The sequence below is a fragment of the Rhinolophus sinicus genome, chromosome 8, assembly GCF_057876585.1.
Source record: "Rhinolophus sinicus isolate RSI-liver-muscle chromosome 8, RSI-T2T, whole genome shotgun sequence".
Classification (NCBI taxonomy): Eukaryota; Metazoa; Chordata; class Mammalia; order Chiroptera; family Rhinolophidae; genus Rhinolophus; species Rhinolophus sinicus.
The window spans coordinates 32,532,300-32,557,503 of NC_142508.1; the positions used below are offsets into that span (position 1 = coordinate 32,532,300).

General features: G+C 44.1%; 1 protein-coding gene across 1 annotated transcript; it reads left to right on the top strand.

Moving 5' to 3' along the window:
- Positions 1–1,599: 1,599 nt before the first annotated feature.
- Positions 1,600–25,165, top strand: LOC109437586 (zinc finger protein 264-like). Its single transcript, XM_088800717.1, has 4 exons — positions 1,600–1,635; positions 6,469–6,595; positions 9,023–9,118; positions 21,454–25,165. Exons 1-4 carry the CDS (start codon positions 1,600–1,602, stop codon positions 22,479–22,481), a joined length of 1,287 nt encoding a protein of 428 aa, XP_088656843.1. The 3' UTR covers positions 22,482–25,165.
- Positions 25,166–25,204: the final 39 nt, after the last annotated feature.

Below are 25,204 nucleotides of genomic sequence, written 5' to 3' on the forward strand. Positions count from 1 at the left end.
TGTGCGTAATCTTGCTAATAGACTAGTAGGGAGTAATTTGCTTTTCACACATGGTGTTCAGAGATCATTTCAATCCCCTCTGGCAGATACTATCATAGAAATTACAGCAAACAGATTGAGATTAGAATATATATTTATCTCAGCGTTCAGATGGCCACTGTCCTGGCAGAAAATGAAATTTGGTAAATGACGAGACAAGTAAATAGTTAACAGGAGTGAGCTTGTGAGCTGGCAGGATGGTACAGGCAAAGAGTTAACAGGAGCGAGCTTGTGAACTAACAGGAATGAGCTTAAACATTAACTGCTTGGCTCTGAATCCCCTGGCTAGTACTGTACTTGCAAGTCGACAAGCACCTTACAGTTCCCTGATGCAACGGCAACCCCCTGCAAACTAAGAAACACCCATCATAGATGGGAACAGAACAGTTCCCAACCGCAACAGCAACCGAGTGCAAGCTCATATCCATCATAATGGGAACAGGACAGTCCCCCCCCTGCAAACTGACAAGCACCCTACATCTTGCTTAGAAAAATATAAAACTTGAGCTAAACAGAAAGCCACTGCAGTTGTCCCTATCAGATTCTACCCTGGCAAAACTCCTTTTGCCAGTTCCAAACAGAATTCTCTCTCTTTTTGACTTTCAATAAATCTTTTCTTACTCTTGTAGAGTCTTGTGAATGCTTTCACGTTCTGTGAATGACCAGGAGTTAATTCTACATCAAGACAGTAAATATCTCTCCTTTTCCAATAGATATCAGGTGTCACACTACTAAAAGAAATGGAATGTGCCTTGAAATATAGAATAAGAAATACTATATTGATAAGACAGTGCTGCTCACTGGGATGGCATCAGTGAGTATGCAGGTAGGAAAAGAGACTTGACCACATGATTCAATGCTGCCTGATGTCATCTCTGCCACCTCCTCCTCTCTGAGTCTTTTTTTCCATTGTCCCTACAGAACTGACTCTTAAGCTTCAGTCCTCCTGTAATTGAAGAGCAACAAGACAATATTTATTAGGACTAATCTTTGAGTGGATTCACTTTCTGTGTGACATCATGGTCCGGTGTGTCCCTTTGGGATTTTAGCCTTTGGGCACATACAACATAACACATGTAAACATTTCTCTCAGTTGCAGAAGACTTGCTCCGGAAATAGGCTGGGTGCCGTTTAAGAACTGAAGAAACCTCGCCCCGCCCCCAGAGCCTGGTGACGTCATATCTCAGATACCCTCCTGCAGGCACCACTGGTCTTTTGCGGAGATTTCCGGAAGGGCCCCCCTGGACGCAGCAGGAGGAGCTGTGAGAACCATATTACCCAGCAGGCTCAGCGTCAAGAGTTGGGCCAATGACTGCGCAGGACTAGGATCACACGCCCGGTGAGTCTTTGGGCGTAGACCTCGCGGAGGCGGTCTATCCTCGAGGTCACCGTCCTGGAGGCCCAGACTGGCTCAAGGTCACGTGAGCAAGGAGGCTTGAGAAGGTCATCGCCTCCCTCTGTACCGAGGCGGGGACGAGGGTGGGTGAGGCAGGGACAGGGGTCAGGTGAGCCCTTGAGATCCTCCCTGGTCTTCCACTTCAAACGGCCTCTGTCGGTCCCATGGAGTCTTCAGAGGCTACGATAGACCTGGCACAGGTGAGTGGCCCCCTAAGGTCTCTTGGACCTCCAACCGAGGGGCCCAGCATTCCCATATAGAGCATAATGTCCTGTGTTTCTTTTCTTCCCCTAACAATGCCTTTGAGTCTGAGGACCACGAAAGCTGGTCAGTCCAGGCCTAGTGTCCTGGATCCAGGCCAGGGTTGACAAGGAGGGCTTCCCAACTCTGTCAGGTAATCGATGAGGTGTGGAGGGATCTCCCAGGCACATGAACCCAATAGATGCAAATAATAGGAGGCAAGGCTGAGCTAGGTGGAATCGCAGATCTTCATGTTGCCTGGTGAGAACTGAGAGCACTTAGAAGTCAGGTCTGGAATGACAGGCTGAGGAGCTAAGCTTTTTGTTTTTTAGTGGACTTTTTTGCAGACTGCCTGAATCTAAAAAGTGTCCCAGTGTGTCTTGTGTGTGTGTGTGTGTGTGTGTGTTTCAAATAAATTTCATTTATTTTTTGTCTCCACCATTTTTTAAATTCCACCCCCCACTCTGCTCCCCTTTGGCAACCATCATCTTGTTCTCTATAGCTATGTGTTTGTTTCTATTTTGTTTTGCTCATTCATTTGTTGTGCTTTTTCAGATTTCACATATAAGTGAAATCATACAGTATTTGTCTTTCTCTGTCTGACTTATTTCACTTAGTATAATGCCCTCTAGGTCCATCCATGTTGTTGAAAATGGTAAGATTTCATTCTTCTTTATGGCTGAGTATTATTCCATTGTATATATGTATCATATCTTCATCTATTGATGGACATTTAGGTTGCTTCCATATCTTGACTATTGTAAATAATGCTGCAGTGAACATTGGGCTGCAGATATCTTTTTGAATTAGTGTTTTGGATTTCTTTGGATAAATACCCAGAAGTGGAATTGCTGGGTAGTACTATTTTTAATTTTTTGAGGAACTTCCATACTGTTTTCCACGGTGCTGCACCAATGTGCAATCCCACCAACAGGTTTCCTTTTCTCCACATCCTCGCCAACCTTGTTTGTTGATTTATTGATGATAGACATTCTGATAGGTGTGAGAATGATATCTCGTGGTGGTTTTAATTTGCATTTCCCTGATGATTGGTGACATTGAATGTCTTTTCATAAGTCTATTGGCCATCTGTATGTCCTCTTTGGAGAAATGTCTATTCAGGTCCTCCAGGACCTGGACCTCTTTTGAAGTTGGTGGTGTTACTGGGTTTTGATAATATTCTTTGGTTCTGTCTTCTCAAGAAAAAGAATTCAGTCGAGAGACGAGTTTTGTGCAGGTAAAGGGTAGCGAGTTTATTAATAAAGGCACATACACTCTTAGAAGTGGACCAACCCCAAGAGGCCTTACATTGTATGAAGGCTTTTATTTCTTTGGGTAGAATTGCTTCCGCCTCTCCCTTCTCTTTATCTGTTCCTCTCCTGCTGAGGTGCCCAGTCCTTCGTTTTGGTTCTCAGGGCAGTTTTTGTCAATGTTCTTTTTCGGATTTGTTTGAGAAGCTCACTAAAATGGTCCTGATAAGCAGGATATGTACTCTGTTGAGCGGGATGTCTTCTTCCTTCACTGGCTTTTACGAACACATCTCTTTGACTTAGGAGCATGTGTAAGCCTGGAATTCTGCTGGGCTAGTAAAGCATCAGTGCAGTAAGTGAGGGCAGCTGCAAGGAGTCTTGACCCAAGTAGGAGTTGCAGCAAGGGGATTTCTAACCGGGACTAGGTCTCTCCTCCTGCTCATATCTGTCTACCTACCTACCCCATCAGTGGGAGCCATGGAGGATTTGGGAGAGAGGAGGAAAATGATCTGATTCAGGTCTTAAAAGGCTTCCTTAGAATGGAGATGAAAGTAGGGGGAGAGAGGAATCAGAGAAAGCAAGGAGGGGGCTCCCTGCAACCTCCACACAGTACTTGGAACCCTCTGTTTCCCATATTACTCTCAGCCACCCTCCCAGCCCAAGCTTGTGTCGTGGTTGGCTTGCAACATATAGTAGTAAATTCATTTTTCTGTTTAAGCCATTTACTTTTATGTGAAAAGTAAGTGCATTAAAGATTCAGTGATGGCAGTGTGCAGTAGTGTGGTGTGCACATGGGTGTAAACACAACCGTCCCTAAGTTTCCCTCTAGCATGTGACCCTCTTTACTTGTCATAGCCCCAGTCACCGCAAGAGTTTTTGTCATTCGTGTGGCCCCTCCCTTCATTCCAGCCATGTTCCAGTGGCCGCTCCTCAGAGGGGCCTTCCCTGGTTTCCTCTTCTAAAGCCCCCTAACCTCTCTAATCTCCCCACTTTGTTTTCTTGTCATCAGGACCCTTAGGGCCATCTGTCATTGTCTGGCTCAGTTATTTAATTCCTTGCTGTGGGGCTGCCTCCAACCCTGGGGTGTGAATCCCAGTCTGCTGCTCTGTCCCCTGGCCTAGAACAGGGCCACACCTGTAAGTGCAGTGTTTTCCCGAAATAAGCTCTAGACAGACAATCAGTTCTAATGCGTCTTTTGGAGCAAAAATTAATATAAGACCTAGTATTATATTATATTAATATTATATTATATTATATTATATTATATTATATTATATTATATTATATTATATTATATTATATTATATTATATTATATACCTGGTCTTGTATTATAGTAAAATAAGACCAGGTCTTATATTAATTTTTGCTCCAAAAGATGCATTAGAGCTGATTGTCCGGCTAGGTCTTATTTTCAGGGAAACACAGTAGCTGGTTGGAGAATGAACGAGGCTCCCCTGCGTGGGCACTAATCATACTTAAAGTAAGTGCACAGCCTCACATTGCCTGCTGCAGCCATTCTCTGACTGCTCTGTGTCCCCTTCTGTTCTTTCTTTCGTGGCTCACTGCCCCCCAGCTGCACCATCCTCCACTTGCAAGCTCCTGTCCCCTTCCCAGCCTTTGCCCTTGCAGTTCCCTCCCCGGAGTCTGTCTCCAGAACTCTGCATGTTGTCCTTGTGCATCTTCAGGCCTCTGCTCAACTGCTACCCCTTCCTAGAGGTATTTTCTGGCCTTTCTAGTTCTAGCTAAAGCACTCCCTGCACCCACATGCTTAGGAGCTGGTATTTTGGGGCAGAGGAGAGTGCTGGGTTGAGATTTTCCTGGGTGCTTGAGGAGCAAAGAGGAAAAATAATCATAACAAAGCAACCGTAATGGCTGGCTTTCACTGTGCCCTTGATTCCCTCTGAGGGACAATTACTAGGTTTCATCTCATTCAGTCACCACCTCCTCAAATTTAGGTTCAGTTTGCATCCCTGCTTTACAGGAGAGGAATGTGAGGCTCAGAGATTTAAGTCACCTGCCCAAGTCACACAGCTCGTAAATAGATGAAACTCACACATTGTCTGGCAACCAGAGCCTGTGTTCCCAAGCACAGTGGGCCAGGAAGGCCTGAGGCTGACACCTAAATTAAACATTGTGAGGTGGGCAGGGACGTCTCCTGTAGGTGAGCTTGGCACATGGAGGGCTAGGGAGCCATCCTAAGCAGAGGGAACCTGGTGGACAACAGCAGTGAATACACAGTTGTTCAAGGAGGCACGAGAGGGCCTTGTAGTCGCCAAGGGTTCCCCCACCTGCTGAGACATGTCTTGGGAAGGGGACAGTGTGTCGCCACCCCACTGTCACACAGGACACTTTACGGCCAGTCGGAGGCTGCTGCCCATGTTCTGATGGCCACAGCTGCCTGTCCTCACCCACGTGGGTTCCCTGGCCCTTAAGGTGTCCATGCCTCAGACACATGTGCAGTGAGGACTCAGGAAGGAAACCTGACTGACGGCTCATTGTGGAGTCTCCTGGGAAGTCTGCAAGGGCCAGGGGACTTGAGCAGGTGTGGGGAGCTGGTCCAGGCCCTGCCACTCTAGGGGCAAGTAGCACGCCTTTTGGTGCCTGTCCCATGAGATGAGTGAGGATGGTTCCTATCCTCTGCCCATGTCCCCAGAAATATATTCAGGGGTGGTTGACATGGATGTAACAGCAACAGTTGTTAAAAGTGTTTCACATCCTGGTCACTGTGGGTCCGCTCTGGTGATGGAGGAGTGGGAGCATTCCCATAGACCTAGAACAGGGGGAGCTGGGGCCACATCCCACCTGCTGTGTAGACTGGGGGACTAGGGGACTCACTAGAGCTCCCTTAGCCTCAGCCCGTTGATGGTGACATAGAGCTTATGATAGCGTTTATCTCCATGGCCGTGGAAGGATCAGTTAAAGTAACAAAACATACAGAGCACTGTCACGACCAACGACTGCAGTGTTTGCTGTATGAACGTTTTCTCTTGAGTTCTTACAACTTGAAGGAGTGAGAATTAGTACTATACTTAGGGGGAAATCAAGGCTCAGACAACTGAAGTGGCCTCCCTGAGGTCACACAAGCAAGTGTCAGATTCAAGAGGTTGAATTCAAACCTGGGAGTCTAGCCCCAGAGCTGAGACATCTTATCCCCTGAGCCTGGGGCAGATGGATGGCGAGGACCAGGGCAGCTCAGCCACTGCTGCTGCTGCTGCTGTTCTCACCTTTGGAATTATCGACATGATCATTCTCCCCACACCCTCCACCCTGTTCCTCTGACGTCCCAGAGCACTTGCCATCTGCCCCACAGTCCTCACAGGAATGCCATTGTGTGTGTCATATCCTTTGTTTCCACCTTTGAAGGCTTTTCTTTCAGCCATGTCAGCCGCCCCCTTTAGCCTTGCACAGAGCTTGGCCCTCAGGAGGCCTTGGTGCTTTGGGCCTGGGTCTCTGCACCTTCACCAGTGACTGAGTGACCAGCTCAGATCCCACGGAACAACTCCAAGGAGCGTGATGCTACTTACTGTGTTTGACTTCCCAGGTATCAGTGACCTTCAAGGATGTGTTTGTGACCTTCACCCAGGAGGAGTGGGAATTACTGGACCTGGCCCAGAGGACCCTGTACTGGAAGGTGATGCTGGAGACCTTCCGGCTCCTGCTCTCATTGGGTAAGGCCTCTCCTCACCTCCATGCAGCTCCTGCAGCCTCCGAGGTCCCGTCCTCTTTCTCAAGGCCTGACCGGGAGAGGCTCCTGCAGCCACCCGCTGTCCCTGCCATGTTCTGGACTCATCTCTTCCTGCCTGCTCTTCCTTTGTCTTCACCAGGGATCACTAGGCAGGAAACATAGTCCCCCTTGTGGAAGGAATTGGGAGTGTCAGGCAAGACGTGGGAGCAGGATGTCTAACCCCACCAGGAGCTGCGTTCAGGAGCTGAGAGGAAGCAAGTTTGTGCCCAGCTCTGGGTCTCGTCCTGGCTTCTCTCTGTGGGTCTGTGCATGTCCCTGTCTTTTCACAGCAGCTTTTATTTGGTAGGCGTGGGTACCTCAGACCTTACTTTCTGACACCCTCAGATTTCTCATCTCTACTTTTCTCTGCATGTTTATATCATGGCTTCTCCATGTGGGTGCTTTTGTGGAGGGAAGTGACCAACTTAAGCCCACTCGTCCTTCGACCTCTCACCCCAGTGCCCAGCATAGGCTCTACCTAGGCCAGTTATTAAAGATTCCATGAGACGATCTGAATGGCCCAGATTGATTGGCTCAAGTGATCCCACAGTCCACTTCGGCTCATGGGTGATGGGCCGCTTCTCCGAGAAGGAGCAGATTCAGGCAGGCCCCCCCAGGAGCATGTGCTATCAGTGCCACCATCATCTTTACAAGCAACACAGTCTCAATTAAAAGGCTTCTTTGGCCCTTGCTGTCTGTTTGACCATTCCTTGTTCCAGAGGGAGGAGCCTGCTGCTCATAGCGCTGAGCAGGTATGAGCTCGCCAGGCATGGTTTTATATCATTGTGTTTTGATGGTAACCTTCTGCTTGTGGTGAGGGAAACTTTTTCCCATTTTCTGGAGTGATATGAGATTCCCTTTTTGAAGAAATTGATTTAAGAAAAATAAAAAGTGGTTTGGTTTAAAGAGAAGCCATTAGTAACAATTAGTAGTCACAGCTAATGTCCCCTGAGCACTGACACTAAGTCAGTCCTGCTCCAGGCCATTACCCTGCTCTGCCCATTGAACCTTCACCAAGTCCCTGTGGGGTTCAGTGTTTTCCCAAAACTGCCGACTCCGAATCCAGTTCTCTCCCCTCTGGGGACTTTCTGCCCAAAGACAACAACTCAGATTTCGAAGAAAAAAATTCATTATGATTATTTTAATTCACATATATTATTCAGTGATGTGATTATATGCCTTATATTATTATTTCAGTAAGGTGCACAGTCCTAAGTACCTAGCGCAATGCATGTTTTACTCATCTACCTCCTAGTGTGACTTCCCCCGGGTCCATCTCTTCAGCCCCCAGCAGGCTCCCTTGCCCCACCGTGTACAGAAAAAAAGCTCTTGCAGTGAGTTTCTCAGAAAGGTAAAATGCTAACATTTAGTTTTAGCTTAGAAAATGCCCCTCCTGGTGAGATGCCACCCTCTGCCTTCCTTGATAGTACAAGCCCTTTCCTTTGTGAAATGATGCTGAGAGCAGATGGTAAGTTGTTTTGTAAGTGACCTCATTTATCCAGGTCATTGTGTAGGTTTCCCTATGTCTGTTTTTCTTGGGGTTCCTACAACGCACAAGTTTGGGAATCATCAAGTCAGCCCCTCCCACCATCCCCAGGTCCCAGACAGTTAAGTCCTCCCTCACATTCCCCCCACGCTCCCCTCAATGGCTCACTTTCTCTTGGCTTCTGGCTCTACCCAGGGCCTGTGAGCCATGTTCTCCTGGTGCAGTGCTCAGCAGGCAGGACTTCGGAACCAGGCGGCCTAGTGTCCACTCCCAGCTCAGCTGCCTGCAGACTGTGGCAAGTCACTGAGACCAATCCCGTGGTCTGTTTTTCTGATCCCTCTCCCTGGTGCAGGGATCAATGTTCTGTCTTCTGAGTGAGTGACAGGCTTCAGTCACCTGTCTGCCTCAGACTGCTGATGACGGGGTTACCATTTGCAGGTTGATGGAGACCAGGGCCTTCGTCACTCCCTGGACACCAGAATTACCCAGGGAGCTTTGGGTGCCTCATCTCAGAGACCTGGTTTGAAGTGATCTGTGGTGAGACACAGGGACAGCAAGACCCACTGACTTAGGTTCGTTAGAAAATAGCTGGGATGGGGGGGTCACCTTCCCAGGGTCCCACGGCTGCATGTGACACGAATGCTCATCTGAACAGTGTTGGGGTCTGTAGAATGGAGGGTGGTGTGCACATAGCCGCACCGCCCTCTGCAGCCTTTACGCCTAACGATGGTGTTCAGGGCTCGCTTCCCAGGTCGTAGGCCAGCATTTTCTTTGCATTCATGGAGCGCCATCATTCTGAAATCCCCCTTGTCCTGAACACCACACCTATAGAGAGCTTCTCTTTTTGTCTTTACAAAACACTTTTGTCTTATATCTCGTGAACAGGGTGTCCCATTCCTGAAGCAGAACTGACCCACCTGCTAGAGCCTGGGCAGAAGCTGTGGACAGAGAAGAGAGGCCTCTCCCAAAGCACCTGTCCAGGTGGGTGACCAAGAGACGGGCAGTGGGGGTCACTGCAGACTGCACACCAGGAGGGGACCACTGTCTCTGAGATTCTGTAGGAGCTTCCTGTTGGGACTTCCACGGAGACACCATTTTTAGTGAGTGGCCCTGCCATCCAGGAAGTTGAAAAGGTCAGAAATAACCTTGAACAAGCCCTCTGTCTCCATCAGAGCCCTCACCCAGCCATCCCCAGTTCTGCCCATTCCCCATCGCCCACATCTCCTGAGTCCACCCCCTCCCTGAGCCCCACCGCCAACACCCTTGTCCAGCTCTCTCCTCGGGTCATGTCCACATGATGCTGTCACACCCTCTTGTCTCCACATCTGCCCCGGGCCTCCGTCCAGCTCTGTCTCCTGTACCTGCTCTCCCAGGCAATCACCTTATTCCAAACCTTGACCATTCCCCCAGCCATGGAGGTCTCAGCTGGTAACTGAATTCATGTTGGAAGTAAAGATGGCTTGCCTCTCTTCCTTGCTCCTCAGCCCTGTCAGATTCGTGCATCTGACTGCTGCCTGCAGCCTCCCATCTCACCTCCGCAGAGCAGGTCTCACCCCAGCTGTGCCAGTTTCTGTACCAGGGTCCAGGTCACACCCTCTCCTGCCATCTTGGGAACTATTCTCTTCTCTCATTTCCTTCCTTCACTCTTAAATTGCCTCTAATTGGTGTGACTCTCTGGACAACAACTTCTTGGAGATGTTTTATTCTTGGAAGAAATGCCTCCACTGGTTCCCATACATCCCCTTTACTCTTCATTTCTTTTCTTTTTTTCTATTTTTTTAACTGAAGTGTAATTTATACACATTAATATGTGTGAATCTTAAGGGTTTAGCTTGATGAATTTTTACATGTGAATAAATCCAAGTAACCAACATTCAGGTGGTTACACACCTTAGGATGCCCTTCGTAAGCCTTCCCACTCAGTACCATCTCCTTCAAAGATACCACGATACTCAAACACCGTCAGTGAATTTTCACTGTTCTTGAAAGGATGTAAATGGAGGAACCTCACGGTATTTTTTGCCTGTCTGTATTAATCATCAGGGTGTCGGTGAGATTTATTCATGTGGTTGCAAATGATTGGAGTTTGGTATTTTCCTACTGTGTAATATCTCACTGTAGTAATATATTGTAATTTATCCATTCTTTTGTTGATGGACATCTGGGTTTTTTCCCTTTTTGGATGTTATGAGCATCACTGCCAAGAGCAGTTCTGTTGGACTTATACCCAGGATTGGACTGGCTCACATGTGGCATAGGTGTCTATTCAGCCTTAAGAGAAACTGCCAAACAATTTTCAGCATGGATGACCATTACACACTCTGCCAGCCATGTGTGTGAGTTCCCGTTGCTCTACATTCTCGTCAGTGCTTGGTGTCATCTCATTATTCTTTGGCACATTAGAGGGTGTTCTTGGGACCACAGCACTGAAACTGAGATGCTTCTTTCTCATCCCCATACCTGCAGCACAGAGATAACCATTTTCCAGAATTCAGATTTATTATTCATTACTGTTCTGTGGGAACTTGTAAGTATTGCAGAATCAATTTCCTTGCAGATGTAGCGCTATTCAGATTTTCTGTTTCTTCTTGTGTCTTTCAGTCAGTCTACATCATCTAAATGTTCAATCGTCACTTTTTAAATTTGTTTCAGCATGCCTTTGTGTATGTATGTGTGTGTGCCTAGACAGTACATTGTGTAGTTTTTTAAATCAAACTTCACAAAAAGGTTATCCTACGAGGCCTGATAATTAAGTTTGTGAACTTGTTGCAACAATGTTGCTAACCATTTTTGATATCAGATGGATTATTCGTTATAAATTTGTACCAACTAGGCAAACAGTTAACCAAGTTTACTATTTGGAAGTGCTGAAAAGGCTGCATGAAAAAGTTAGACGAAAACGACCTGAACTTTTCACCAACAATTCATGGCTCTTGCGTCACAACAAAGCACCAGCTCACATGGCACTGTCTGTGAGGGAGTTTTTAGCCAGTAAACAAGTAACTGTATTGGAACATCCTCCCTACTCACCTGATCTGGCCCCCAATGACTTCTTTCTTTACCGAAAGATAAAGGAAATATTGAAAGGAAGACATTTTGATGACATTCAGGACATCAAGGGTAATATGATGACAGTTCTGATGGCCATTCCAGAAAAAGAGTTCCAAAATTGCTTTGAAGGGTGGACTAGGTGCTGGAGTCGGTGCATAGCTTCTCAAGGAGAGTACTTCGAAGGTGACCATAGTCATACCTCTCAGCAATGAGATATATAGCACTTTTTCTAGGATGAGTTCGCGAACTTAATTGTAAGACCTCGTATAGTCATCTAAGACTGGCTTTTTTATTCAGTGTTATGTCACTGCTATTTATAATATATATAGCTGTAGTTCACGCATGTTCTTTGGCTATGAAATAGGCTCTTGTATGAATATACCAAAAAGCATTTATTCTCTTCGATGTTCACTTTTTCCAGTTTTTTACTTTTACAAAAACTGCTGCCATGAAAATTCTTACATGTGTGTCCTCATGCATATGTGTAGGAGTTTCTCCTGATAATGTTCTTAGGAGTGGAATTTTGGATAACTAGGGACTTAAAACATTAAGGTGATGCCAGTTGTTTTTCTGAAGTGGTTATAATAATTTTCACATCTACCAGATTTGTCAGAGAGATTCCATTGATCTGTATTCTCTCCATTTGATATTACCAGGCTCGTTAATTTTTATCACTCAAATGGGTATAAATGAGTAGCTCGCTGTAGTTTTGTTTTACTGCCCTTCATTACTAAGAAAGTTGAACAACTCTTTGTTTGTGTACTGCCCACATGTGTGCCTTCTTTTTGAAATAGCAGTTCATAATTTTCTTGCCCATTTTTCTATTAAGATTTTTTTTTCAATTTGTCAGATTTTTTTATGTTTCAGGTGTACAAAACAATGTAATAGTTAAACATTTATATCCCTCACAAAGTGATAACCCCCTCCCCCAGTCTCCTACCCCATCTGACGTCGTAGATAGCTGTTACATTTCCACTGACTCTATTCCTTATGCTGTACTCCTCATCCTGTGACTATATGTATATATATTAAATTATAGTTGACCTTCATTATTATTCAGCTTCAGGTGTACACTGCAGTGATCAGGCACCTACACCATCCATGAAGTGGTCTCCCTAATAAGACAAGTGTCCATCGGATACCCTACAAAATCTTTACATTATTGATTATATTCCCCAAACTGTCTTTCGTATCCCTGTGGCAATCTTGTGGTTACCGATTGTGCTTTCTAATCCCCTCACCTTCCCCCTTATTCCCACCCCCCCTCCCATCTAGCAAACCTCAGTTTTTCCTCTATATCTCTGAGACTGTTTTCTGATTAGTTTGTTCATTGATTCTATTCTTTAGGTTCCACATATAAGTAAGATCATACGGTATTTGTCTTTCTCTGTCTGACTTATTTCACTTAGTTCTCTAGGTCCATCCATATTGTTGCAAATGGTAAGATTTCATTCTTCCTTATGGCCAAGTAATACTCCATTGTATAAATGTACCACAGTTTCTTAATCCAGTTGTCTACCAATGGGCATTTCAGTTGTTTCCATGTCTTGGCTATTGTGAATAGTGCTGCAGTAAACATAGGGGTGCATAAATTTTTTCAAATTAATGTATGTGGGTTTTGGGGGGGTGTTTTTTTATTGGGGAAGGGGAACAGGACTTTATTGGGGAACAGTGTGTACTTCCAGGACTTTTCCAAGTCAAGTTGTTGTCCTTTCAATCTTAGTTGTGGAGGGCGCAGCTCAGCTCCAGGTTCAGTTGCCATTGTAAGTTGCAGGGGGCACAACCCACCATCCCCTGTGGGAGTCCAACCAGCAACCTTTTGGTTGAGAAGATGCGCTCCAACCAACTGAGCCATCCAGGAGCTCAGCAGCAGCTCAGCTCAAGGTGCCATGTTCAATCTTAGTTGCGGGGGGCGCAGCCCACCATCCCTTGTGGGAGTCGAGGAGTCGAAACAGCAACCTTGTGGTTGAGAGCCCGTGCTCCAACCAACTGAGCTATCTGGCCACCCGGGAGCTGAGCGGCAGCTCATTGACTTCATTCTAGTTGTGGAGGGTGCAGCTCGCTGGCCCATGAGGGAATCAAACAGGCAGCCCCATTGCCCAGAGCTCATGCTCTAACCAACTGAGAGACCCATCTGCCCTCAAATTAGTGTTTTGTATTTCTCTGGACAAATACGTAGGAGTGGAATTGCTGGGTCATAAGGTAGTTCCATTTCCAGTTTTTTGAGATACATCCATACTGATTTCCATAGTGGCTGCACCAATCTGCAATCCCACCAGCAGTGCATGAGGGATCTGTTTTCTCCACATCTTCGCCAGCACTTGTTGTTTGTTCCTTTATTGATGATAGCCATTTTGACTGGGGTGAGGTGGTTATCTCATTGTGGTTTTTGTTTGCATTTCTCTAATGATTAGTGAGGTTGAGCATTTTTTCATGTCTGTTTGCCATCTGTATGTCCTCTTTAGAAAAATGTCTCTTCATATCCTCTGCCCATTTTTTCATTGGGTTGTTTGTTCTTTTGGTGTTGAGTTGAATGAGTTTTTTATAAATTTTTAAGATAGTAACCCCTTGGTAGATATATCATTGACAAATATCTTCTCCCATTCAGCAGGACGCCTTTTTGTTTTATTGATGGTCTCTTTTGTAATCCCATATGTTTATTTTTTCTCTTACTTCTCTTGCACGAGGGGATATATCAATAAAAATGTTATTAAGGGTAATGTCTGCAAACTTTCTCCCTATATTTTCTTCTAGGAGTTTTATAGTTTCATCTTACATTTAAGTCTTTATTCCCTTTTGAATTTATTCTTGTATATGGTGTAAGGAGGTGATCCAGCTTCATTTTTTTTGCATGTGTCTATCCAGGTTTCCCAGCACCATTTATTGAATAGATTGTCTTTACCCCAAGGTGAATGCCTCCATTGTCGTAGATTGCTTCCATTGTCATAGATTAAATGACCGTATATACATGGATTTGTTCTAATCTGTTCCATTGACCTCTGTGTCTGTTTTTATGCCAGTACCATGCTGTTTTAATTACTATAGCCTTGTAGTATAATTTGGTCAGGTGTCGTGATACCTCCCACACTGTTCTTATTTCTCAAGATTGCTGTGACTATCCGGGGTCTTTCATGGTTCCATATACATTTTAGGATTATATGTTCTATTTCTGTGAAAAATGTCCTTGGTAGTTTGATAGGAATTGCATTGAATCTGTATATTACCTTAGGCAGTATGTACATTTTAACTATATTAATTCTTCCTATCCATGAGCATGGTATGTGTTTCCATTTATTTGTATCTTTAATTTATCTCTTCAGTGTCTTATAATTTTCTGAGTACAGGTCTTTTACTTCTTTGGTTAAATTTAATCCTAAGTATTTTATAGTTTTTGAAGCAATTGTAAATGGGACTGTTTCCTTAGTTTCTCTTTCTGATAGTTTATTATTGGTGTATACAAATGCAACTGATTTCTGAATATTAATGTTGTATCCTGCTACTTTACTAAATTAATTTATCAGTTCTAATAGTTTTTTGGTGGAGTCTTTGGGATTCTCTCTATATAGTATCATGTCATCTTCGTATGATGACAGCTTTACTCCCACTTTACCAATTTGGATGACTTTTATTTCTTTTTCTTGTCTGATTGCTTGGTTAGAACTTCCAAAACTATGTTGAATAAAAGTGGAGAATGTGGGCAACCTTGCCTTGTTCCTGATCTTGAGGAGAGTGGTTTTAGCTTTTCCCCATTGAGTATGATGTCAGCTGTGGGTTTATCATATATGGCCTTTATTATGTTGAGATATGATCCCTCTATTCCCACTTTCTTAAGAGTTTTTATCAGAAATGGCTGTTGGATTTTGGCAAATGCTCCTTCTGCATCCATTGATATGATAATATGATTTTTATTTTTCATTTCATTAATGTGGTGTATCACATTAATTGATTTGTGGATGTTGAACCAACCTTGCATACAAGGAATGAATCCCATTTGATCGTGGTGTATGATCTTTTTAATGTATTGCTGAATTCTGTTTGCAAATATTTTGTTGAGGATTTTTGCATCTATGTTCATTAGGGATATTGGCCTGTAGTTTTCTTTTTTTGTAATATCTTTGTCTGACTTGGGAATCAGGGTGATAGTGGCCTCAAAAAAGAGTTTGGGAGCCTTCCCTTCTTCTGGATATTTTGGAATACTTTGAGAATAGGTGATAATGCTTTTTTGAATGTTTTGTAAAATTTACTGGTAAAGCCATTTGGTTTGTTTGGGCACTTGTTGATTACAAATTCAATTTCCCTGGTAGTAATCAGTCTATTCAGATTTTCTGTTTCTTCTTGAGTTAGCCTTGGATGGTTGTATGCTTCTAGAAAATTATCCATTTCTTCTAGATTGACTAATTTATTGGCATATAGTTGCTCATAGTAATTTTTTTTTTTTCTATTTATGTGGTCTCTATTGTCACTTCTCCTCTTTCATTTCTGATTTTACTAATTTGGGTCCTCTCTCTTTTTGATGAGTCTGGCTAAAGGTTTGTCAATTTTGTTTATCTTCTCAAAAAAAACAGCTTTTGGTTTCATTGACCTTCTGTATTGGTTTTTTGGTCTCTATTTCATTTATTTTCACTCTGATCTTTATTATCTCCTTCCTTGTACTCCCTTTGGGCTTATTTTGCTGTTCTTTCTCCAGACCCCTTAAGTGTAAAGATAAACTGTTGATTTGAGATTTTTCTTATTTCTTTAGGTAGGCGTGCATTGCTATGAATTTCCCTCTTAGGACTGCTTTTGCTGCATCCCATAGATTTTGGGTCGTGTGGTTTCATTTTCGTTTGTCTCGAGGTATCTTTTGATTTCTTCCTTGATCTCATTGTTGACCCATTCATTATTTAGTAACATGTTATTCAGCCTCCGTGTATTTGTGTGTCTTCCAGTTTTTTTCTTGTAATTGATTTCCAATTTCATAGCACTGTGGACAGAGAAGACACTTGATATGATTTCAGTTTTCTTAAAAATTTATTGAGACTTGTTTTGTGGCCTAACATGTGGTCTGTCTTGGAAAATGTTCCATGTGCACTCGAGAAGACTGTATGTTCTGCAGCTTTGGGGTGAAATGCTCTAAAAATATAGGTTAAATCCAACTGGTCCAATGTGTTGTTTAAGGCCACTGTTTCCATGTTGATTTTCCATCTGAAGGACCTGTCCCTTGTTGTCAGTTGTGTGTTGAAGTCCCCTACTGTGATAGTGTTACTGTTTGTCTCAGTCTTTATGTCAGTCAATATCTGTTTTATACATTTAGGTGCTCTTACGTTGGGTGCATAGATGTTTACTAGGGTTATGTCCTCTTGTTGGATCGATCCCTTTATTATTATTATGTAGTGTCCATGTTTGTCTTTTAATATATTCTTCATTTTAAATTCTATTTTGTCAGATATAAATATTGCTACTCCAGATTTTTACTCATTTCCATTTGCATGAAATATCTTACTCCAACCCTTCACTTTCAGCCTGTACATGTCTTTTGATCTGAAGTGAGAGTTTTGTATACAGCATATGCAAGGGCCTTGTTTTCTTATACACTCAGCCACTCTATGTCTTTTGTTTGGAGCATTTAATCCATTTACATTTAAAGTCCTTATTGATAGGTGCATAGTTATTGCCATTTTGTTATTTGTATTTCTGGTCTTCATTAGTTAGAGTGTTTTCATCTTTCTTCTGCTTACAGAAGCCCTTCTAACATTTCCTGCAATGCTGACGCTTGGTGGTAATGAATTCCTTTAGCTTATTCTTTTTTGGGAAGCTCTTTATCTCTCCTTCAATTTTAAATGATAGCCTTGCTGGATAAAGCAATCTAGGTTATAGGCCTTTGTTCTTCATCACTTTGAATACCTCCTGCCACTCCCTACTGGCCTTCAAAGTTTCTGTAGAAAAGTCAATTGATAGTCTTTTAGGAGTTCCCTTGTATGTAACCCGCTGTCTTTCTCTTGTTGCTTTTAAGATTCTCTCTTTGTCTGTAACCTTTGCCATTTTAACTGTAATGTGTCTTAGTGTGGGCTTGTTTGGATTCATCTTGGTTGGAACTCTCTGCACTTCCTGAGCTTGTATGTCGATTTCCTTCACCAGGTTATAGCAGTTTTTGGTCATTATTACTTCAACGATGTTCTCGATCCCTTGCTCCCTCTCTTCTTCTGGTATTCATATGATGCACATGTTTTTGTGCTTGATGTTATCCAATAGGTCTCTTAAACGATTTTCATTGTTTTTTATTTTTCTTTTTGTTGTTCCACTTGGGTGCTAACTTGTCTTTTAAATCACTGATTTGATCCTCTGCTTCATCTAACCTGCTGGTAATTCCTTCAGGTGTGTTCTTTATTTCAGTTATTGTATTCTGTACTTCTAACTGGTTGTTTTTTATGATTTCTCTATCCTTCTTTATGTCTGTCATACTGGGTGTCACGCGGGGTCTCAGCTCCCGCTCCCCACATAAGAACGCAGGATATGGTGAGGCCAAAAAGGAACACCCATGGAGCCATAGGTAGGGGAGTCATACCACTATATTCTTGCTGGTGGCTGAGTTGGAGACACAGGAAGCAGGATCCACATGATCTGCAATCCGCCATCCGCTTTTCTCTGCCTGCAAACCAGCCAACCAACCAGCACAGCCATGGCAGTTACATCAGCAGCCAGCTGGCCAACTGGCTACAGCCAACGGCCAACCAGTCACAGCCGACAACCATCCAATCACAGTTGATGGTCATTTACTACCCGAGCCAGCACTTTTCCACTTGAGGCCAAGAGCCTGGAAACTGCTCTCTGGGACTCTGTCCCCACAATGTCGTCACTAAATTCCTTAAACATTCTTATCATCAGTGTTCTGAACTCTCTCTCTCTCTCTAATAGGTTGGATACCTCTATTTCATTTAGTTCCAATTCTGGAGGTTTCTTCTGTTCTTTTATTTGGGACACGTTTCTTTGTTTCCTCATCCTGACTGACTCTCTTTGTTTGCTTGGATGTATTAGGTAGATCCCGTAGGTGTTTCAGTCTTTGCTGGGTGGTCTTATCTGGTATGTGTCCTGTGTATCTGAATTGCACCGCGTCCCTATTCTCCTGTGCGTGTGGTCCAGAGGTGACCCTTGTGTTGTGTGTATTCTCCTGTTAAAGTTGAGCTTTAATTGCTTTTGGCTTGTCAGTAGGTGGGATTGACTCCTAGGCTGACTAGCTGTGAGAATTGGCTCTGCCCATAGTATATGAGCTGCTCTGGGAGGGTTGACCCCTCAGATGAGGCTTAGCCCCTATGAGCTATTGTGCTGTAGAGAATTCCCTCTGGGTGTGTCACTTGTAGGTCAAACCCGGTAATACTCTGGTTTAGTCTGGAGTTGGCTTCTGGATGTGTTGGTTCTTGTGCCTCTTGGGCTGGGCCCTGGTGTAGGGTGATTTCAGAGCAAAACAAATCAATGAGCACAACACCACCAAAAAACAAAACAAAAACAAATGCACTCACATGTAAAAACAACCGACAACCAACACTCAACACAGAGAAAAATATCGAAAAACCAAAATAAAATAAAATAAAATACAGCAACACTAAAAAAAACACTCAGTACAGAAAAATGGAAAGAAGGAGGAAAAGTAGGGTAAGGAAAATAAAAAAAAAAAAGGAGAGAGAAAGGGGAAAATATATACGTATATGTGTATATATATACACACATACATATACATATATATGCTAAAAACAATAATACTAAAAAAAATTATATATATATACATATACATATATATGCATATATATGTATATGTATATATGTATATATATGCATATACTTATATATATGCTAAAAATGATAATACTAAAAAAAATTGTTTTTAAAGCAAAAACAGCAGCGCCAGTCTTGGCTTAAGCCCACCAAGCTATCTACAGGTTGTCCTCTGCTGTACAAAGACTCCTCTGCATCTTGTGGAGGCAGAGCCGGCCACATGGTACCCAGAGTGACCCTGGCAATGCAGTTCAAGTCTCATGGGTCTTAGGACACTTCTTCCGTGGGGGGTGGGGGGGTGGAGGGCACGAGATTTCTGAGCTGCTGAAAGCCCAGAGCTGCCTCTGCCACCCTCTGCTGACCCCTGCATGTGTGTGTGTGTGTGTGTGTGTGTGTGTGTGTGTGTGTGTGTCTGTGTCTGTGTCTGTCTGTCTCTGCAGCTGTAATTGCCCTGCCACAAGTAGCCCAGAAAGGGTGGGGGATGGGAAGGCAGGTGTCTTCCCATCTCCCTGCCCAGCCTCTGCCCTAGGTGACAGCTGCAAACCAGCTTTTTCCAGATCCTGATTGCTACAGCGCCCCTATAATCTGACACTACTCCTCAGTTCAGGGACCAGTTTAAGACTCTGGAATGGCAGGGTTAAGATTGCTTGTGGGAGAGTGGAGGAGAGGGGCCTAGGTATGGAGTTTGCTTTCTGTCTGAGCTGGAGATCTCAGCTGAGGTTACTGCCTCAAACACTGGGTATGCTGATCTCTTGGCAGGACTGTGGGGTGCAGGGAAAGAGCCCAGAGCCTGGCTGCTGCAATCTCCAGCTGCAGATGCGGGCCGCATCTCCAATTGCTCCCTTCCCTCTTCCCCTGCTCGCCCAGTTTGCTCACCTTCAAGTAATCCTCATGCAAGTCTGTTAGCTGTTCTGTGTGATGAGCAGAGAGTCCTTTGATGGGTTACAGATGTTCAATTTGTGGTAACTTCCAGGGGAGAACTCAAGAAGCTCACCTCAATGCCACCATTTCTATGATGTCAATTGCCTTGTCAGATTTTTTTGTATATTCCTAATACTGATCTTTTACCCATTATATGTGCTGTCATTATATTCTGCTAGAATTTAGCTTGTCTTTTTATTTTCTTTAAAGTATCTTTTGATTAAAAGAAATTCATAATTTGTTTAGTCAGATGCTTTTATCCTTTGTTTTATGATTACTGCCTTTCATATCTTGCTAGGAAATCTTTCCCTGCACCAAGATCAAAAAGACACTCATTTCCTATCGTTTATTATAATGTTTGAAAATTTGACTTCTGCCGTTTAAGTTGTAATGAACCCAGAATTAACTTTGTGTATGGTGTGAGGTTGAAATGCAGTAACTTTTCCCCCTGTGAGAAACCAGTTTTTTAGCTCCCTGTGTTGTATTGTCCCTTCTTTTCCCACAGATCTGCTGTGCCACTTCTGCCATGTATAAAAGCTTGATATGTCCATGAGTCTGTCTCTCAGCTCTATTTTCAATTTCCAGTTTTTCTTATATCTGTTCCAATACCCCAGGCTTGATGTCTTTAAATTCATCATAACCCTAATACCTGGGAGAGCAACTCCCCTCTCCTTACTCTTCTTTTTCCAGTGATATCCTCGATGCTTACTCTTCCATGTAAATTCTGGAATCAACTTGTCAAGTTTCGTGGAAAATCCTGTTATCTGGAGTGGTAATGAATTTATGGATAGATTTGAGGAGAACTGACAAGTGTATTATTTCTCCATTTGTGTAGATTCTCTTTAGTATCCTGAAGTAAATCCTTCAAATATCTTTAACTAGATCTTGTCTGCTTTTTAGTCACCTAGCTGTTCCTCATGCACAGTGGACTTAAGATGTCCCCCCTAGTCCTGCTTACCCTCAGAAAGGCTGTATTCTGGGAGTGGTCATGGCTGTCCTCACTGTTATGCATCCAAACCCTGTGAAGAGCACCCTGTCTGTATCTGTCTGCATCCCTGCCATCCTCTCATCCTTGCAGTTCCCCAGGCATCCAGGATTCTCCAGACTGCACTTTTGTGCGCTGTCTCCTTCAGCCGCAGTGCTCTCTCACTCTCTAAATCTGGTAACTCCTCCTGCTTCTTTAGGCCTCAAATCTCAAGACACCTCTTCTAGAAATCCTCCCCTGACATCTTTCTGTCTCATCTGGGCTTGGTTAGATGCCCCCTTGTGTTCCTGTAGCACTACATGATGTCCTTTCTTACGACAAACACAGCACACACAGTTTCATCATTTCTCTCCCCCTGGACCATGGGAAAGGGACTCTACTCTGGCCCCTCTGGCTGTGCCCCACATTCTCCTCAAGGTTGACCCTTTGAAAGTGCCAAGAATCCAAGGACCAATAATAATAATAAAAAACAACTGAGTTTCAGAACTGTGAAAACCTAGCAGGTATCAGTAGCCCTGTTTCCATCTTCCATTCCCTCTGGCTTGATGATTTTGTTTCTTCTATGTTGGCACCATTAATCATCCTCTCTTGTATATTGGATTCCCTTTAGGTGACAGAGTGAAAACCAAGACCACGCAGCCTCCTGCTTCTCAGCCAGCCTCATCCAAGGGATGTTCACTCCACAGGTCACCGACTCAGGAAGACTCCAGTGTTTGTACACTGGGGCAAGTGAGGGAACAAAGAGGACTGTCAGAAAAACAGGGAAGGCACTTGAGGGCAAGGACAGTCCCCCACAAGGGAACCCCTCCTGGAAAGATGAGCCCTGAGTGTGATGAGTTGAGAACAAGTGTCAGTCTGTGCTCAGAGGGTTTCCTGGCGCGAGTCTCTCCTGGAGATGCTATCGGTGCGTGTGGATCATGGGGATCAAGGAAAGACCCCTTGATTCATGGCGGGAAGAACTGCAAATGCAAGGACTGTGGGAAAGAGTTTGCCGAGAATCACTTCTTTCTTCAACATCAGCAGATTCACTCTGGAGTAAAATCCTATAAATGCAAAAAGTATGAGAAGGCCTTTCTCAAGAAGGCAGACCTCACTGAACATCACAACAGTCACATCAGGGAGAAGCCCTTTGAGTGCCTTGAGTGTGGAAAGGCCTTCAGCCGCAGGTCACACCTCACAGAGCACCAGCGGATCCACACGGGGGAGAAGCCCTATGAGTGCAGTGAGTGTGGGAAGGCCTTCAACCGCAGGTCACACCTCACGGAGCACCAGCGGATCCATAGCGGAGAGAAGCCCCATGTGTGCAGTGAGTGTGGAAAGGCCTTCGCCCACCACTCTGATTTTATTCGGCATAATAGAACCCACACTGGAGAAAAACCCTTTGCGTGCAGGGAATGTGGGAAGGCCTTTTGTGACAGCTCTTCCGTAATTCGACACCTGAGGTGTCACTCCAGGGAGAAGCCTTATGAGTGCAGTGAGTGTGGGAAGACCTATAGCTATAGCTCAACCCTCACTACCCATCAAAAGATTCACAGTGGAGTGAAAGCCTACAAGTGTAAAAGATGTGGGATGGCCTTTTACCAGAAGACAGGCCTCCGTCAACATGAGAGAACTCACACTGGGGATGGACCTTTTTAAGTAACTACTATAGTGAATCATTTGGCCAGAGAAAAAAATGTTCCTTGGCATCTAAGAGTTCATGCCCCAGATAAATCCTATCCTCCCTTGCCTGCACAGGTTGTGCTGTGGCTGTGGAGTTACCTTTACCTGTACCTTTACCATGGTGGTGCCTGGAGACCAGTTTCTCCCAAAACATGACTTCCTTCTCAACAGAGGGACCTTCTTTGCTACCACATGGCCCACATAGAGAGCTGAGCCTCAGTTTGTCCCAAAGTGGAAGTGATGTGCATTCCAGTGGCTGAAGGATCTCCTGCCCTCCTGGTCCATGTCTCCCCATCTAATTTTCTGTGTTCAGCGGGGCCTGCTGTGCTCTTGCTGGTACGATGGACAAGTGTCACGAGAACCCCATCCTTCATCCCCATCACCCACACAGTGTCCTGAGTCATGGAAATATGAGACTGAGACATGGGCCTTGCTGTCTAGAATGGGAAACACACATGATAACACAGAGGTGTGGTCTAGAATTCTACTGGGACAATAATGTGCCTGTGGCCTCCATGGGGCATAATGAAGAGCAGGCATGGAGAACAAATGTGTATTGGGAAGACTGGTGTGGTGGCTGAGAGCTTGGACTCTGGGGACAACTGGGATTCCAACACTTCTGAGCTGTTCTCATTAGCAGCTGAGTGACCTTGGTCATGTCACTTCTCCACGGGCTTCTTTTCTGTTTTGTTTTTTTTTCCTTCTTTTTTTCCCCATAGGCTTCTCTTGTCTGTAAAAGTGGGAAGATGTATATTAAAGTGGAAAGCACGGGAGGAGGAGCAGACAACAGGTGAATCATGCAGACCCACGAGGGATCAGCCACGTTAAAAAATGCAGAAGAGCATTCCTGGCAAAGGGAACAGTACGTGCTGAGACCCTGAGGCAGGCAGTAGCCTGGCCTGTTGCTGAAACAGCTGAAAGCCAGTGTGTCTGGAGTAAACATCGGACATGGTGGGACCAGCATGACCTGGGACATGTGAGAAGGCAGAGCCAACAAGACATGTGCATAATTGCAATGATGGGGTGAGCCTCAGAGAATGACTCTTTCCCCCTCAGTCCTCAAGACCAAGCATTTTGCATCCACGGAAATGGGAAATGTGACACACATCTTTGGGTTCCAATTCCTTAACCAGCACCTAGCAAGTATGTTGACTGAGCGAAGCTGAGGCCTCCCTTTCTTGGATGCAGAAAAGGTAGGACTCCGTCTATGATGGTTACATGGGCAGTTGAGTTTTCCATGGCCTTATTTCTCTGGCCCAGAAGGAGCCCTGGCCCTGCCCAAGTTAGATGGCTCTGGGCAGGAGGCCATGTAGGGCAGTGGTTACACCTGCATCACTGCAGGTACCATTCTCAGCTGTGCTACTTAGCGGAGGCCATGACTCAGAGTAACTCAGGGACCTTTGGCTTCTCAGACCCCTGTAAACTGTGATCTAATAACCATTGGAAGCCTCCGCTTCATTATTGATGAAACGAGAGTGTTGACTGACCCACACCAGGTTGTTGTCCAGGTTAAAGGACAGTGTTACAAAAGGCCTGTCAGGGTGTTGGGTATGTGGATATGCTTAAATGTCAGCCATTGTTAAAGTTATTGTTACTCATGTTACCCCTTTGTGCCATTCTATTCCTTCCTCACTGGGAGATGTGCTGATGCAACTTGCTGATAAAAATCTACTGCAGGTCCAATGACATGGAAGCTGATTTTAGGCCGTAGGAAGCTTGGTCATGGGCTCTGGTGACCTTCAGCATAAGGTCTTGGTTCCCCACAGCCAAAGCCAGGAAATTCTTCTCTGCCCCCTGGTTTCTTTCCCACAGTGGAGATGGGGTGGCTGAGGATGCCATGGAATGTTAGTTGTGCTTTGAATGGAAATTCAGAACCTGTGCTTGAAATTTATTGATGAAAATTAAATACCTTGTGAGGGGGGTTTTGAGCCATCAAAAAGTACTAACTGCTAATTTAGTTTATTCTGTACTTATTAGTTGATAGTTGATATATTTGTGTTTAAATATGTCCTCTTTTGTGAATTTCTTTGTCTCACTTCTTTTTCTGGTCCTTAAAAATAAAAAACTTTACACTAATTGTTTACAATCCAGATTTTCTTCATTCTGATTTGAAAAGCGTAATACTCTGATTCTGTTTGTTATTGTTTAAGCTAAAATTTACAAACACTGAAAACAGGAGAGCACAGAGTTATGAATATTTTTCTTCTTCGCAGGAAGCATAAGGGATTTATGTCCTATCTCAATAGTGTGTTGACACTATGCATGTTAATGCCATCTTTCTAACTCCACAAGGAAATGTTAATTGTGCTTAATGCAAATAATGAGCAGTTGTAGCAATCTACATATGAATTCCCCTCTTGGGTCCCCATGCTTTCTATCATTACAAATACTGCATCTGGGTTTACTTTCCAAAGTCCTTAAATATAACCTTAGAATTTCATTTTATGTGTGTTACTATTCCATTAAATTTTCCTGTTTTGGCTTGAAATAGTCTTTCAAAATCTTTCTTGAAAGACAGTTTTGTCATATATGGAAATCTCGGTTGGCAAGTGTTTTTCATCAGCTCCTTGAATAAGTCCTTCCACTGTGTTGCAAAACCATAATTATATTGAGAGTGAGTGGCAACTTTTATATCTTAATTGTCTTAGGTTAGGAACAGAAATACTAAGATAGAGGCATGAGATTTTAGGTTATTACCC

What these genes read in the sequence shown, in the direction of transcription:
- LOC109437586 (XM_088800717.1), top strand. Translation starts at nt 1,600, where the DNA reads ATGGAGTCTTCAGAGGCTACGATAGACCTGGCACAG. An exon ending in CCGGCTCCTGCTCTCATTGG is followed by an intron (nt 6,596 to 9,022) that starts GTAAGGCCTCTC and finishes TCTCGTGAACAG; the next exon opens with GGTGTCCCATTCCTGAAGCA. An exon ending in CTCCCAAAGCACCTGTCCAG is followed by an intron (nt 9,119 to 21,453) that starts GTGGGTGACCAA and finishes GATTCCCTTTAG; the next exon opens with GTGACAGAGTGAAAACCAAG.